This window comes from Syngnathus scovelli, chromosome 3 (genome assembly GCF_024217435.2).
Source record: "Syngnathus scovelli strain Florida chromosome 3, RoL_Ssco_1.2, whole genome shotgun sequence".
In the NCBI taxonomy this organism is placed as follows: domain Eukaryota; kingdom Metazoa; phylum Chordata; class Actinopteri; order Syngnathiformes; family Syngnathidae; genus Syngnathus; species Syngnathus scovelli.
The window spans coordinates 18,324,421-18,342,234 of NC_090849.1; the positions used below are offsets into that span (position 1 = coordinate 18,324,421).

General features: G+C 39.4%; 1 protein-coding gene across 5 annotated transcripts in view; it reads left to right on the forward strand.

The window, feature by feature from the left end:
* grid2 (glutamate receptor, ionotropic, delta 2) overlaps nucleotides 1–17,814 on the forward strand; it is a 260,037-nt gene that overhangs the window by 235,875 nt on the left and 6,348 nt on the right. For all 5 annotated transcript variants that reach the window (XR_007490638.2, XM_049763926.2, XM_049763927.2 and 2 more), the window contains 2 exons: nucleotides 159–325; nucleotides 12,812–13,049. Coding sequence is in view for 4 of the 5 variants with exons in the window: in XM_049763926.2 (XP_049619883.1) it covers nucleotides 159–325; nucleotides 12,812–13,049 (405 nt within the window). In the remaining variant the exon portion in view is untranslated. The remainder of the gene's footprint in view (nucleotides 1–158; nucleotides 326–12,811; nucleotides 13,050–17,814) is intronic.

Consider the following 17,814-nt stretch of genomic DNA (forward strand, 5'->3'; position numbering starts at 1 on the left):
CCTTGCTGCGGCGTGCTTATGAAATATTGTCTGTGATGAATTAGTCCTTGGCGGCCATCTGGAATATACGTGCAGTCCCCGATCTATCTGATCTACAGAAATGTTTCAATCATTCAAACAATGTCCCATGTCTTGATGCCGTTAACGTTTTATTCCAGGTGAAGTACGGCCGCTTTGGCTTTGTGTGGGATGCGGCGGTGCTGGAGTACGTCGCCAACAACGACGAGGACTGCTCCTTCTACACGGTGGGCAGCAATGCGCCGGATCGCGGCTACGGCATTGCCATGCAGCACGGCAGTCCCTACAGAGACATTTTCTCCCAGAGGTAGGAGCCGGTCCCTCAAGGTGGCATCATTGTTTGCTCTTAAAAGACACAATTGACATGCAAATGTATGTATTTCCACTTCACAAGTGCAGCCGCTGCTTCCGAGGCTAACTGTCTGTGAAAACGAATAACTTTCCCGAGATGAATTCTCATATTTATTCTTTCCTTGTCTAAAGGTCATACAGGTTTTCAATCATCACTCTAAATTCAGTTTGACAAAATAAAAAATGTCCACTTTGATAAAATTCTGCCTTCGGGGATGCTTGAAAATCGTCTCTTTAGTCCAGACGACAACTAATAGCAGAATAAATTGTGTGCTCTGTATATCTTCCTAGAGGCAGATTGCACTCTGTCGGTCTTTGAGAAGTCTTTAAGTGCCCAATCATGATTTAATATGTATATCTAATTTTTAATCCATATATCCGATTTTGACAAATACCCAATATGATTCATTCATAAACACATGAAACTTGGCAATCAGGTGCAGATGACCCAGTTAAATAACGCTACATACGTCACACGAGGCAGTGACATCAAAATTGACAATAAGTAGTCAATTATGCCATTTTATTTGTTTTTATTTAGCCTGCCAGTTTCCCTTAGCAACATAACATTTGTTATGCATGTTGGTGTCTCAAGACACACAATAATACTACAAATGTTTTTTTGTTTTTGTTTTTTCATTTCTAGGTGCGCACGGAAAAATTTATCCTTAAGAACAAACTGTTACCACCACCATGTTGGCCTTGCGTCAAAATAAATAAATAAATAGTCGTCGCTGTTGCACGTGGCCAAAACACGACATCAAAGTGTTGTGACTCATCTTAAAATATGAAACTCTAGTAAGTCAACTCCACAATGTTAAAGCAGGACACAACATTTCATTTATTATGAATGTCCCCTCCTGAGATGTTCCTTTCTCATTTCAATGTGACTCCATCAAAAATATACTTGCATGCATGAGTTAAACACACGTATATCCCTGGTTACATATTTGTCTATTTATCAAAACATTTTCTCATGCTTATTTAATTATTTAGATTCAACTATATGATTATTTAACACATACATATCTACTGCGATGATGCCTACAGGGAATTCATTTGCATCAACAATAGACTCGAACCACGTTATTATTATTTTTTTACCGATCCGGTGGTGAGTTGTGCCTTGGCTGTTTCCTTGTAGGTCCGTAGATGCCTCGCAGCCCCCGCATTGCAGCAGCAGTCGTATAAATTCAAGGGTTTCTTGGTGGCCTGCGTATGGAGTACTCGTGTCTTTATAGCACAGCTTTCCTCTTTTAATGAATGTGCCCAGGGATCTTTCCAAGAAGAGGGAAAATATAGAAGCTTGTGTGTGATCAACGTTGCTCTGTCATGGCTCTATTCAATTTCTATAAATTATAAGTCCGTTTTTTAATGGAATTGTCAAAGCAAATATTCTGAGAGCGACTTTTTCTTTACGAGTGTTTCCGAGCAGAATTAATATGTTGCTCACTATCTCTATCAACAAGATGCTAATTACTGTCGAAGGCCATATATGCAATTGGTTTCGACCATACAAACCACACTACAGTTTAATTGTGTGAACAGATCAATTGTTAAACACCACTCATTAGCCTTCACACGCCTGGTGCATGCTTAGCGAGAATGAAAATAAAGTTGAGATAAGAGTTAAATATTTACTATGTTAAATGCACTTTATTGGTGGCTTCAGTACAGAACTAAGGAGGAATATTGGAAGGGGTGAGGCAAAGTGCAAATGTGCATATGAGAGTTTAAACACAAACACATGCACACAAAATGCGACATATTTTATAAAAGGCCAACATTTGCCTGTAGCATTCAAATTCTGACAACACACATTCTTTGTAGAGGCAAAGCTGCACTTTTATGGTTTGTGCCACTCATTGCTTATCTCTTCTGTTTATTTATATTTAACAAATAGCAAGGAAAACAACAATAGCAATCAGAATACATTTTTGTCAAAGACATTTCTTTCCAGCCAATTAAGGATTCTGTCAATTGAAGTTCTTGAGTGATCCAGATCAATAATCCCTTTCAATGTATCGAAAGGTATTGGACAAGGATCACTACTGGATCCACTTCAGTTTAGCAATATTGTTGCTTATTTCATACTTGAGTGGATCATATATTCATGTTGTCCATTGCTAATATATAACTTTAATCAAGTATTTAAAGTTGAATTTCTTTGAAAAGCTTCCTTATGTTGAATCAAAATATATTTTGTCAAAGAGATCTTAACGGCAAAAAGATGCCCTCATGAGTTTATATTCCTAAAATCAATAGACAACAGCAATCAGTAAGAAAAAAAAATAAAAAGTACGATATACCTAAAAAGGCACAGTGCATTTTGCTTGTGTATGTTTGTCATCTTATTTAACTTCCTTTCTCTCAGTGACTGCCTGCAGATCCCCGGAGGTATTTTTAGGGATGAGGATGGACTGATTGTCTCTGACACTTTAGAGAGAGAGAAAGAGGAGGCCATTGTCTTTAGAAATAGACAGCCTCCTCTAACATCCTCATTTTCAACCACTTTGTTGTGAAGAAGAAGCCATTGTTAGAGGTCAGGTGAAGCGCCTCCGTCTGGGCGTGTTTGCTGCAGCAAGAGAACAAATGCGGCGGCTGACTTTGTGTTTTTGTCTTTGTGTGTTTTTCTGATGGATGCAGACAGCCTGCAGATTTGCCAGAGTCAGAAAAAGTCTAGTGGAAAGGGATACCGGTAGTCTGCTAATTTCAACTGACAGCTACACACAAGTTGGTGAAGCCCTGGGAGGAAACAATTGGGGGGGGTCTAAATTTGTGTGTGTGTGTGTGTCTGTGTGTGTGTGTACTCTTATATACTTTATATAAAATCGTATAGTATGATTAATTCTTCTGCTAAAAGAACTTTTATGACTTCTCTTCCTTATTCTTTCACACATTACTGACATTGGTATTTTTCATGATTCTTGTTTTACTTTTAATATAATTTGGGATCCGACCTACTGCAGAAACATTAAACAAAGACCCGCGAATGGCGTCTTTGTTCTGCTCGTTCATCCTGCCGTTTGCTGAAAACGTAACTGTCTTTCTGCATTTAATGACCTTAGGGAGGTTTCTCTGAATTTACATTTTAAGCCAGCCAAGCTTGCTTTTGTCATTGCTCTGTTGACAGCTTACTTATTTTCTTTTCATATCTTACCCAAACAATAAATTGAGGTTAAACTAGTGTTGCTTGTGTTGAAACAATTTCTCCCCCTCAAAATTCTCCTCAGATTACATTAAAGTGCTGCAGGGACCAATGAAAACAAAGTTAGCCGTGTATGTCGCTTACAAACTGTTTTTTCAATGCTTTTAGTATTCTGGCAAGCGGCGCCCAGGGCAATAAATTTGTCAGAAATACATTACAGTTTAAAAATCTATCGATAAACCGACTTGTGAAAGTTTTGTTATTGCCGACCTTGAAGAAAAACTCAATAAGCATCTGAGTTTATTCTGTAAAGTAGCCACAATATAGATAAAATAAAATGCATCGTTGAAGTGCACATAAAACTGCTTTTGTCCGAGTAAATCTCGCGTTTTGAGTCCCGGCAGAATGCTTGTGAACAGCCTGCGCATTCGTCGCATGTCTAACATCTGTAATGTAATGTTTGTCGCTGTCGCTGGCAATCGATCAGTCAAGTGCAGCCCACACACTTTGTGAATTCATTAAATCTTTATTATTCCCTATTAATGACGCCAAGGTCTCCCTCTCTCACATGCTCAACGTGTTAATGACGGTTAATGAACATTTGACTTGACTGTGTTGTTTATCCTGTTCCAGCTTTGATGATCTGCTCCGCTTCACCCACACGCTCCACCTTAATGAGGCCTAATTGAAAACTTAGCTAACGCACAGAATCCTCCCAACACTCATTGGAATTAGCGAGCTTTTCTAAGTTTGCTTAAGGGACCAAAGACCTTTCATCCCCCTCTTGTAAGGCTTCCGCATGTAAACGGGAGTGTGGCGACTCCGTGACCGGCACTGCGGGATCACAGTAGGATAGTCTTGTTTTCTCTGTCCTGGTTTCCCTTTGTGTCCTTAATCCTGTAGTGCTCTTTGTGCTATTCATGCCTTCTTATGCAGCGGAACCCAAAAAATACAATTGCTTCCTCGATGTATGTTGTCCTGTATCTTGAGATCTTTTCAAAAAAAATAGTCTAATCTGTTGCCATTGACGGTAGCACAAGCAATGGTTGAAGTAACAGTTCCATTAATACCACACACACAAAAAAAAGTACTTTTCCTGCAAGAGACATTTTTTGGAGTATTGTGGAGGTTGCTTTGATTTAAATAATTGAAGGGGAAGTGTCGTGCCAGCTAAATTATTTTTGGCGCAGATGAATAAAAAAGATATTGTTAGCAACACTATATTCAAAAAGGCTAACATATTGCGTTTTTTAAAATGCCTATATTAAAAAAAAGTTTCACTTATTCCTCCATTATTTTGAATTATTTTTAACTGCACCAAGAGAAAAAACAAAGAAAGCCCAAGCTTTATTCTGGTGATGGATGGAACTATATTTCTACTTTCAATGTGTGCTAGGAGTCGTTTCTTCATCGTATTGCTGATTAATATTTAATCATCATTGTTCTCTGCTGTGTCTAATATGTCTGGGTCAGCTAGAATCATCCATCTTCAAAATCATTTTAAACACTCACTCTGAACGCAGTGTGATTGTAACGTTGAGCTCAGCATGTTTTGCCACCATAACATGTCTTCATACAAGTATGGTCATTAGAGTGAGTAACATTTGGCACCAGAAATGAATCTTGATCAAAAGCTAAATGTGCTGAATGTCTTGACGTCTATTGACGTGCGGCTGTGCTTCAGCTTTGTTCTTCCAGCTTTTATCCCCCAAAAAACAAGCAAAATGTTTGAATAAGATGAGCCTCTTTTAATTAATTGATCTTGCCGCTCTTGATGAGAACACACAGACCCCCTGCTGTGCTGGACAAATCAACAAAATGATGCAGTTCACTGCCACTAACAAATATTTTGACTAATTTTACCATGTGGGAACGATTCATCTATTTGGTATTCATTCACCCCGTTCAGATTTAAATAATAAAATACTTTGTACTTCATCAAATGAACAATTTAGTCTTGTTGTCAAGGAAGTTGTGAATTAGGAACAAGGACATTACTGACAAATCCAACTCAGTGTTGCAGGTTTGTGTTTTTGTTGTAAAATAGTTTAGAATTGCTCCTGGGGAAACAATGAAATATGACAAACATTGTTGTAATCAGGCACCAACTGTGTTTACGTCTCACTTCAGCCTGTATTGGAATTCGTTAGAGAACACGGTACCATTGAATGACCACAGTTGTTTAGAGAATTTCGGCATAGCCCGGTTTGTGAGCCTGAGGGTACAAACGCTCGCTCTCGCTCGATTTTTGAGAACAATGCTTCTGATTTCATTGCGTGAAAGCGACAGTTAACTGGCCATTTTCAAAGGCTCGTGTATTCAACAGCAAGACCGATGTGTGATCGAGAGACTCCACTAGCCACAGTCCATTAAACAACCCCATTGAGGATGTGCGATATTGACTTATTCTCAGATGAATGCGGGTCACATAACAGTAAAGACCATGATCATAATTTCATGGTTAATCTCTTTCAAAGAAGAAATCTTCCCTGATCAAGCTCCTCGTCTTGGGTCTTAAGGCGCACACTAAGCCTGAAACGATACAATTTCAAAAGGCAAAAAACGCATTGTTCTAGGACAGGAACCTGCGTTGTCTTTGAAATGACAGAACCATCCTTCCAACTCCCAGATCCAATTACAGACAAGTTAATTAAAAAAAAAAAAAAAAACAGAGAAGATACATTTCTCCTTCATGCTCTTCAATCCAATGATAGTCGTCTGACCAGGATGAGCAAAAAAAAACCTCTACCTCTAATGCTACTTTTGCGCAATTGCTGTATGCGAGGAGAAAATAAATAAAACTAATAACCCTGAAATTGCGGATCTTTCGAGCTCGTTGAGAAAAATGGTACGGAAACAATTCAAGGCACCCGTTTGAGATGGAATTCACGTAGTCAAGTAGACCAATACCATTTGCCATAAGTGCTTGAAAGAAATGTCCCCACGTCACGGTGCAATACATCCAACATATGAATGTCCCTTCAAAGACAAACACAGGCACTGTCGATATTCTCAACTCTCAATATTTTACCAGTGTATGGAATCGTTGGTTCAGAAATTGAGATATCCACTCAACCTTTTCTTATCATGAAAGCCCAATAACTCATTCACAGGAGATTTGAACTCAAAATGCAGTTTTATGCCCATCTGCCTCCAGACACAGCCCCCCCTACCCAAAAAAAATGATATTCGTTTCCAAAGATGATTTTTTTACGCTATACAGACCAGGTGATGATGTCAGCGTTAAGCCAGTAAGTGAGCTGTCAGCCCAATGTTGTTCTTATCTAAGGAGCTGACAGTCACACGTTCATCTCAGAGTAAACAAACTCATTTCCGCACTTCATGTCCATCTATTGCACTCATCTTCTACCTCGTCTCAGCTCATTTTATTCTCCACGCCTCTTCTGTTTGTCCATTTCATCCTTTTGTCTTCTCTCCCTCGCCACCTACTTTCCACACCGCCTGATTTTGTTGTCAGACCTCGATCTCGACAGAACCTACTCTCAATTTCTTACTCTATATTCCATCATGTCCTATGTATGAGTCACTCCAATCACTCCCTCTCCACCTCTCACCTCACGGCAACTTCCCACTTCCTCTGTCTCTGGCGGAGAATTGTTTGCCGCCGTCGAGGAGGCGTGCGAGGCAAAAGTCATCGAGAAAAGAGAATGTAGCTGCCGCAGAAATATTTTGCAGTGGCGGTCGTAGCGCAGCAGCGTGACGACACTTTGAGGCTCATCGCCTCTTGCGGGAGCAGTTAAGAGTACGTCGAAGCACTTTTGAAAGGCTCTCAACTGTCCCACGTGATGCATGATCGACAAACTCATCTGCATGTTAAATAACTGCAGCTGCTTCCGAGGAATACGTTTTTTATTCTGAGGTGAAAAATTTCAAATGGATATTGATGATATTCCAACCTGCTTTTTAAAAACACACTTTTAGTTGTGCAGGCCTCCTATTGTTGTTCAATTCTAACAATATTTAATGGAGCCTTTTTTTTTTTTTTTTTTTGTCGACACTGACTGACACAAAGTCAAATTGGCTTTGCCAATTTGTTTGACATATGAATCTTAATATAGCTTCTATCTCAAACCATAATGATGATAGCAGCTGACACACTCTAAAAACATTGACACCCTATCATACACTATTTGTCATTTCCTTTTCCACCACCCTCCCTTGTCTCCCACCCACCTACCCGCTCGACTCAATTAATAATGCGTGATCAGCCCGCCATCAAGGCTGCTGGCCTCAAGTTGCCATGGTAACATCCAGTCCGCCACTGCAGAGAGCGAGAGCGATGTGTCGGGGACCTGAAGCGCGCACACACACAAACTGACACACTCGTAAGGCGCACATTTGCCCCCCTCCGCCAGTCGGGCTACCTTCTTTGCTTTTAACATCCAGTGGGAGTCATTATAGATCTTTCCAGTCAAAGTCAACGATCTTAAAGCAAGGTGATCACGAATTACACACACAGACACACACACAACAGCTGTTTCAGGAGCACATTCCCATACATACATGTGCTTACGTATTGTTTATGTAGCTGCTGACCATTAAAATGTGAAAATGCATATGCAGGTCAACTGACACCTACTCGAAATCACATTTAATCTGCACACGAAAAGCTAATCCCCTAATGCATCAGACTAACATTGACATTGAGACCTACATTGCATGGAAATGTATACTTGAATTAGTGTGTTGCGGAATTTCCAATGATATGACACTTAGAGGTGAAGAACTAAAGGTGACAACCATGTATACTTTAATGCACCCCTTTACGGTTTACGCCATGATGACATCACGGTGTTAGCTGGAGGCAAGAGAAGGGAAGCACTGCTACTTGTTAAGATTTTGATTGCCAAAACCATAAAAGCAAACACAAAAACTAGACATTATATCAGATCCCAGCCTCTGATAGTTATGAATTTTGTAAATTGATAATCGCTAACATGCTAAATGGTGTTTCTGTCTGTTTTCCTTTATAAGTCACCAAGATATGTAAACACAATGTGTTCCGAGATTCTTTTTGTAAATTGAACTTTTCATAGATCGACTCGTTAGTGTCCAATGTGTAAAGTGTAATAATAATGATCCACATGCTGCATCACAGCGTTAATCAACCACATTATCAGTTCTGGTAAATTTCCATTGGATGATCATCAAACACTGAAAATAGTGACACAAATGTCCCTGCTCATACTTTGGTTATTCACAAGAACACATTTCTAATATTTTCTCACATTGCCATTGTTTCTGAATAATTTACATGTTGAATCCCCAGGCCCCGAGTGGAAATTCGCATTGCTATTGTCATTTGTGACACTACAAAAAAAATGTGTGGTTGTGTGTTTTAGGGCTAAGGCATATTTCAGTGAGACAGCTCCAGCCAAATTAGTGATAGAGACAGATGGTGTACCACAGGAAACCTTTGACTCGAGCCATGTTTTTGTCAGACTGCTGCACAGTGGCCTTTTATCCCGCCTGTCAGCCACAGGCTCCGGATAAATGAAGAACAACGGTGACCGCTATTTTGAGTTTCAAAATGATTGTCATGTTTTTTTTTTTTTTTTTTAAATCGATAAAGAATACATTAAACTATTATAGTTATTTCAGATGTTGTCACAGATGCGCATCAGCATCCAATGTCAATTGGTACTTGAATTAAAACTTAAGTATTTCAATACATCCGAAACTTTTACTAAACAGCTTTATTCCGCAAAAAGTCTCTTTGGGCAAAATCACGATTTGTTGTACAGTGCTTGTATTCTTTTCAAATGTTCAAGCATGTCCAAAGAAAATATCCTGCAAAATAACCGCGTCCTATGTTGAATGAAAACATAAAATGCGAGTATGTTCTTAGTAACCCTGCCAAGTTTCCATGAAGTAGGTTCTTAAGAAACTGCAAAAAAGACTTTCATGATGGATTTTATTAAATGGGCTCAGGTGATCTTACAGGACAATTGCGTAGTATCAAAAGATGGATGATGAGCGCCATGGGCAGACGACATCATATTACAGGGAAGAGTTACGGCACTCCATTGCAAATGCACTTTTAGCCCCTCAAAGTTACTGCAGCTTAGTCAAGTCACATCTTTCGGCCCCTATCAGCTTTTAATGGAAAGACCATAGGGGATTTATCTTCCTTATGTTTTTGATCATCAAGAACCTTTATTAGTTATTCTTTGTTGTTGTTGTACCCTTTTCAACTTGAAATGCCAACATGTTGACATTTATTAAGTATATACTTTTTTTCCTCAAATGGATCACAAATCACTAGCTTGCTGGAATAAGCCCCCCACATAAATCCAATCATAGTCGTCCATTTTTCTCTTTGTATGAAGACATTTTATCCATCTATTTTTTCTTATGTATTATTTTTTTAGGGTTTACCCAATTTTACTGCTGGTAAATGTTCCATTTGTCAGCATTAGTTTTAGTGAGATCAATTATCCACTTAATACATCTTTGTGGCCGATTCTTGACACTAGTCCTGCAACAATTCCTGTATGTATAGCATATGTTGTTGACAGATACATAATAAGTTTGACAAACTTTGGGTCCCAAAGTTTGGGGAAAGGCTTGAATATACTTGCTATGAAAAGCCATCTGTCTTCCCCTTTACCGCCGTTTTTGACTTTTACAGAGATGGGAAAAGAGGGCCTTTCTTTATTGCCATCTTAAAAAGCCCAGGTGACATCACCGTTGACTTGTCCAAACAAGTTAAAATGAGGTTCTTTCTCATTTTCAGCTGACCTTGGCAAAACTTTCAAGGATTGTCTCTCATCAAAGTGGGAGTCCTCCATTAATTGGAATGATATCTAACACAAGGTAGTTGAGGTCAATTCACATTGGAACATTGTCCAATATGCTTAGGAGTGGTTGGGCCAAAGCAGTTATCCTCTCATTTCCAGTCTCAGCATGCATTTTAAATAACTTCTTTCTTACATGGGTCCAGGATGTAATAAAAGAATGATCCCTGAACGACAGTGACATTGTTGTCATGCTAAAACTTTTTAGCCGATTCACAATCTAATGGGCCCTGTTTCTCCGGCTATTGTGGAGGAAATTAATTATGTAAAGCATCTGTGAGGCTCATTTGCATGACTTGATGCCTAGCCATCTTGTGTGTTCCTGATAAAGATGAGGGACGTTCACTGTCATTGTTGTCAGCTGGCTGTCACTGGATTTGCGCAAAGGTTCTTCCTCCTCAAGGAAATTCCACAACATCTGTCGCAATGTACAAATCACATATGTCTGGGTCGTTAACTTTATAAGCGTCCCTCTAACCCCCTTTATTTGTGAGTATTGAACGTTGTTATTCTGCCAGTAAGGCATGTTTTTGTGCTGGTATGATGAGACGCAGCATTGTCTTTGTTTTCCCAATTTGCCCTTCTTCTTTTTGTCTCTCCTCGCCTGCACTCTACATCACCCTTTTTAAGCACTCAGTTGGGAACAAACAGAGGTTGAGAATGCATGTGACGTGTGTGTGTGTGTGTGTGTGTGTGTGTGTGCGTGCATCCATTTGCACCCCAGCAAGAATGACCCACTAAAATCATAAGCTGAAGGCTAGCAGAGGGACCCCATCAACCTCTGAGCTGTATTCTCTCTGAAGCTATCAATCGCTGGACTAAGGCTAGGCTGCATAATGACATTGTGGCGGTGTACTCTTGCTGTGCTGCAAGACATATTAATGTTAGCCACGATGAGTCTGACAGCCCACTTTGGTGTGCTTGACTCGGGGAAGGGATATCGTGGAACAACACTGCCCTCAAATGGAACAGAGGCTCTACGGCAATTCCAGAAATATCTGTGGTGTTGTCAGTAATGTGTTGGTTAGCCTTCATGTTTCTTTTGGGTTTAATAATAATGAAAATTGGTTATATCAATTATTCACTAAGGAATTAAGCAGCGTTTCACTTGTTTGTAGTTTTTGTGTGGTTGCAAGCTGCTCTTTTTAAACATTTGATTTGGGTGACTTTGAAACGGAGTTCCCCATTGAGATCCGTTACACGTATTTGTGATCATATTTAATGTATGAGTCCAAACTATCACTATCATAAAACATTTGTTTTTGCCTTGAGCTTTTTAAAGGCCTGATTTATTAAATGCTTGCATGGTTAATACCAAGCATTAATTTGACTGCTCCTGAAAATAGAAAAGGAAGCTGCGTTAATTCCTAAAACAGCAATATTACCGTGCAGTTCCATGTTACGCATCATGAGCGGAGTATGCTCAAATAGATTATTTAGCTTCTGCTATGTGATTTATCAAACCAGAGATGAATTGTGCTGGCTGATTTTGCATCTTTCAATACTGTCTAAAAGGCAGAATAACATCGCGCTGGCAAACATTTGCGCTCGGGTAAACATTTCTGGAATTCCATAAAAATTTCAGTGAGGTATTGTTATTCAGCAATGCAATTTGTAGCATTGCTAAGCATTATTGAACCACCAAAACATGCTGTGAATGCCAAGTGCATTGCCTAGCATCTGTTACAATAATACTGAGAGAACAAAGGGCTGTTTAAGAGTCCATTGACAATGATACGCATTGAGTGCACTCTTCATGCTTTGCTTCATAGCCACAGAAATCATATAGTTAGGTGTTACTGTAAAACATAATATAGATTGTGTGCACTTTATTGGATAGTGGTGGCCAGCTGGATCTTGCCAGGAAACATAACTTTTGTTGACAAAGGTCATGTGATACAACATGGTATTTGGTATTGGCAATCTACAATATAAAGAGTAGCTGACGGTCAGCCACTCACGAAAATGAGTTAGACAACTCCACACGTACATGCTTGTGCACTACACTCGTTTTCAGCTGGGATCTTCGTAAATCAGGCCCAAAAGAGAAACACTCCATCTAAAATATTCCATTTTTACAACGAGTATGGAAATAAACATTCAGTTGCTGATGCACCTCACGCATCTCATTTTTTAACATTAATTCAAAAGTACAAAACCATTAAAGTAATGTAAAACATTAAAACACAATATAAATTATAACCATTTGATCCCAATTTAGAGTTTGCAATTAACCTGAGAAGATAATCTAGCAGTCTGCATTAGACAGAGCAAACAGATGAAACTCAAATGCAGACACCCTACAAAGAATTCAAAGTCCTTTGTTCACAAATGTTTGGTCAGTACCCCCTCTAGCAGAGAGTCCAATCAAGCCAACGGAAATTCGATCCAAAACAGTAGAGGCTACTATTCAAGCTGTTGGCTCATCAAGGGACCGTCGTATTAACCTTTCTGTTTTCTTTATCGACACCCCTAGAATCTTGGAACTTCAACAGAACGGCGACATGGATATACTCAAACTCAAGTGGTGGCCAAAAGACGGCCCCTGTGAACTCTACAGCTCGGTGCAATCACGGCAAAACAACGCCCTGGACATCCATAGCTTCGCCGGCGTCTTCTGCGTCCTCGCGGCCGGCGTGGTGCTCTCCTGTCTCATAGCCATGGTGGAAAGCTGGTGGTCTCGGCGGAAGGGATCCAGAGTCCCCTCCAAGGAGGTAAGCCAGTGGTTGGGTGACGTACTAGGCGGTACAGACCGGAAAAGATTCCAGGCGTGAGAATCAATTTAAAAATAAGGACTGGGAGCGAGAGCAAAGAGCAACGGTATGAATGAATGATATGTCAAACCTAAAGATAGTACAATAAATAGTCATTGGGTATAAAGCCCTGGAACCATCCAGAAGATTACATAAAATGTGCACATTCATCTTCTTCCGCTCACGAAACACTTTTTATACTCCACCTACATTGTTCTTCATCAGAGGACTACATTTGTTACAAGGCACTTCTGTCAAAAAGAATCAGGAAGATACTGTATCAGCTCGCCTGTAAGTGGAATTGATCTTTGCGCATACTGCTGCGTTCACAACCCACAACGTCATATTTCTAAATCTACTTTCAGCCAGCATTAAGGTATATAGTTAGAATTAATTAGGGTAAAGCATTCTGATGTCATTAATCTTACATGGCAATAAAAACAAAACGACAAATGAAAGGATTTTTGATGTAAACTAAATGCCACAATTCCTCGTCAAATATTCCATCCATCCTTGCAGATTTAATCATGCCCAGATCTTAACTCAAATTTATTTGTTTGATATGGGTGTTAAAAAAAAAAAAAAAAAAAAAAGATTTACTACTCGTAATGATAGTGTCAGATTAGGAAAACTGCAGTAATTTCCTAATGGCTCAATCCATGTGTTTGCTTTTTAGTGTACAACCACATTCACCTCAGTTGTTTGATAAAAGCTTTATTCATACTTAATTGATTAATGTTTCCTGCTTCAAAATGTGGCAAAGGCAGTCACTATTGTCAGCAGTAGTAATTGACCATTTAGTTAAAATCCGCCGAGAACAGAGGACGCTGATATTGTTAAAAGCTAGAACAAACAGCCCCGGGCTTTTTTTTTCCGGGAAAGCTGCAATTTTTCCCTGACCACAGAAGAGTCCAAAACGGTAACTCACAAGATTAAACATGGATATTTACACCGCTGGCGCACTCCTCAAAAAACAGTGGCACCTTGTAAATTAGCAGCAGCACACTGTGAAATTTCCAATCAGCCCTTTTGTGCTTGATCACCCCAGCAGGCATATCAATTGAGGCAATCAAAGTGTTTTTTCCCGGAGCGTTTTCATGATAGAAACCCTGCGGTCCTTGTAATGCGGATGCTTTCTTTGCTCCGCCAGAGACGAGAGCGGGTAAACAAAAAAGTCTAACGGCAACAGCTTTACTCGCTTTACCATTAATAGATTAAAATCAAACAACCGTGGGTCACTTTTACCAACCATTAGCATTCGCCGCATCCAATCTCTTAACCTTATCTGGCTAATCCCATCTTTCTGCACTCCAAGTACGAGCGGGGGCTAATGTAGAAGTAGATGACTTTAATCACAACTGCAAATGTGATAATCCAGAACATGCCACGGATGAACCAAAGCAAATGCAATTATAGGTGAAATCATATTTACAGTTATCCTCGAGGAAATTCAGAGTGCGTTAGTAACATTTCAGAAACTCAGAGTAGCACGTTTAAGCAGATAACATCGGGTTAAGAAAATACCTATGTGAATATACATTGATAGGTACAATAGGTATGTTGTTCATTAGCATGTCCGTAATAACTTTGGGGACCCCAAATCACCTTTTTTAGCGCCTTACCAAGTAATTAATCGATCGCTTATACGATCTTTTGTTTGGCTCGAGATAGACATTTTCCGAAAACGGTGCACCTTGGAGTTTTATTGACGCGCTCAGTTGTGCTTTCACACGTCCTTTGGCCTATTTGATTGTCAAGTTCTACCTGCTCTCTATGTTGATTTCTCTATAGAAAAACTCTGAACACCTTTGCATACACAAGTAGGAGCTGAAGGACGCGTGCACACAATGTCAGGTCCTCTGGCGAGAAACACTTAGAAAAAACTTCAGTGAGAACACGGCAACACGTTTGACAGACGGCTGATGGCAATTTAGTTCTCCCTATATTATGACTGCCATAATTTCATTATGCACTGTCTTATTGCTTCAGTAAATCAAGTTAAACAAATGAAATAATTACCCTGCATGCCCCTTGCTCATTACTTATACATCGAGTGTGACTGAGACACGTACATTATGTTCCATTTGGAAGAAGGGACCAGGTGCTAAATACAAAAATCAAGACAAATTGTCACCACAGTGTGACTTCCTATAAAATAGATCATAAATTGTAAGACAACTTTCTAATTGCGCGTCATTATTAGAAGCTGTGTTCACACTGTTTGATTCCTTTGTTCATTTCAGTCAAGTGTGATCCCTGGAAACTTTTTTTTTTTTTTCTGCTCACTCACAAACAATTACAACATAAGTTCTTCATCAGATGTAAATATGGGCTGCCAAGATTATAAACATTATGCAATGTTCTGATCAATTTCCATGTCACGGTCCAGTAAACACACCCTAAGCCACCCCCTGCTGAAGTTCCCTGCTCAGTTAGCAGCTTTAATCTGTCATTCAGACCATTAGTCATGTCAGCCACTGAGCATCCACAAAGACTTATCTGAACTCAAATTATCTTTAGCACTTTGTTGTTTGCCCCCATATGGGATAAAACACACACAAAAACCCCCTACCAGTCACTTTCAACGAAGAATCGGTCCCCGAGTGAGCACAGGAGAGAATCGAGATATGAACAGGATGGACAGCGGACATAAATGACAGTCTTTGATTGGGATCTTGGTCAATTTTATTATAGTCACAGACAAAGTAAAATCATCATTATTATTGATATATTTGAGAATCCATTTTTTCATACCAAATTGCACTTGAAAGGATCACGCATAGATCACGCAAAGTCTTTCAAGTGTTACCATGGCATTGATGCTACTAACCTAGTCAGCCATGATTGTTTTTGATAGTTGACCCCTGACATTTATGTTCTACCCTGCTGGTGCATTGATCCATTGAATGCAAATAACCCTGAGATTGATTACCACAGCAACTTGAAAATGAGAATGATCAGTTTAGCAGTTTCCAAATATTTCAGACCCTGTAAAATCATCATGATAACGTTCACCTTGCTTTGTTAGCACTGCAGTCCTCAAATGTGATTACTTGTGGTCTCGCTGTAGTTTGAGTGCATCTTATTCAACTTGAAGCTAGCTTGATATATAAATCACACGTTGCATTTCATCTCTCCCGGGAACGCTGGCATAAAATTTGGCCAGTGGAGTCGTTGTCGTTTGTTTAATGTCACCCATCCTCTTAAAGTTAGATTGCGACACGCTCAGTTTAAGTGAAGAACTCGTTGGCCTTGAGACTCGTGTGCTGTTTGAGCCCGCCATGCCTGTGCACCCCTATGTGTGTTGTTGTTTTTCAAGCTTCACATAAAACAGAAATGTCTGTTCGCCCCGTTCTTTATGCGTGGGCTGGGAAAGGCTGGATTAGTAAAGTATGTTGGCGCACAGAGTGCACTCCTGGCATGAGAAGTGAACTTACTATGTGGCTTATCTTGAAGGCCATTTGAAAATGTTATGGTTAAATATATTTTGAATTCTAAAATACTGATTTAATTTAGCTGGACTGACTCATGTGAAGAAAACCTAATGGCCTCATATACTAGCAATTTTTTTTTTAACTCTTGCTCTTTTGAATCTCATTTTCTTCTGGAATTTGAGGTCATTCATATGAATATTAAACTACCAAAAAACATTTAAACATACCAAAGTATTAAAATGTTAATTACAATGTTTTGTTTGCAATGATTTGTTAGTCACGTCAGGTATTTCCCAGTAAAAGTAATGAGAGTTGCCTGGAAATGACGATATCCGCACACACAAACACACACACACACACACACCGTGGCTTCCTCACCTCCTCAGTCATTACGGCTTGTGTTGATCAAATGAATGCGCTCAAACCTGTGCCAAGTATTCCATAAACATTCATGAATCCCCTGCGGAGTGTGACCCTTACATGTTCCATCCAGGTCCGTGATACACTCAATAACACGTCCTTGCATATTGACATGATAATACTCAACCCAACCCTACCCGCCCAAACCAACACCAGCCATCCCAAAACATGGCGCACACCAATCAAACATGACTACTAATCTGTCTCTGTGTTTCTTCTACATTCTCTAAAAAAACATGCCTGCACATACTGTACCTTGACATTCTACTGTCTGCTGCTGCAATGTTGTCTTTTTATCTGTCTGTGCTATATACGGTTCTGTGTGGAATGGCCAACATTGTCATCTACGGACTTGCATCTTGCTCTTTGTTAGGTTCGATACACTCATGCACACAATTTAATACACTTCCAAATAAATTGGGGATTTCATACAAAACCCAAATAAATGGACGTCAGATTAGGTCCTGGTGATTTTTTTCCTAGATGGGTCTACTGACTCATTTTAATGTTATTTATTTTATTTTATTTTTATTTGTTTTTTTATTATGTTGATTATTTTGTCATTGCCTATCTGGCAAATGTGTGGTGTTACTCTACACTTAGAACTCCAAGCTAATCTTAAAAAAAAAAAAAAGTCAGTATGAATTCCGGATGGGGAAAATGAGCAATGAATGAATCTATTGTTAATATTTTTGAATTGTTCTGAACTCCTTTTTCAACGGCAGTGTCGTATTAAGCAGAGTAAGGCTGCCCAAAAAAGTCATGCAAGATGTAGCTCATCTTCATAGATGTCATATTAGAATTTAGACAGCAATTTTGTTGAGACTGAATTAATAGTTGCACATAAGTTGTTAATGCTATTCCACACCTTG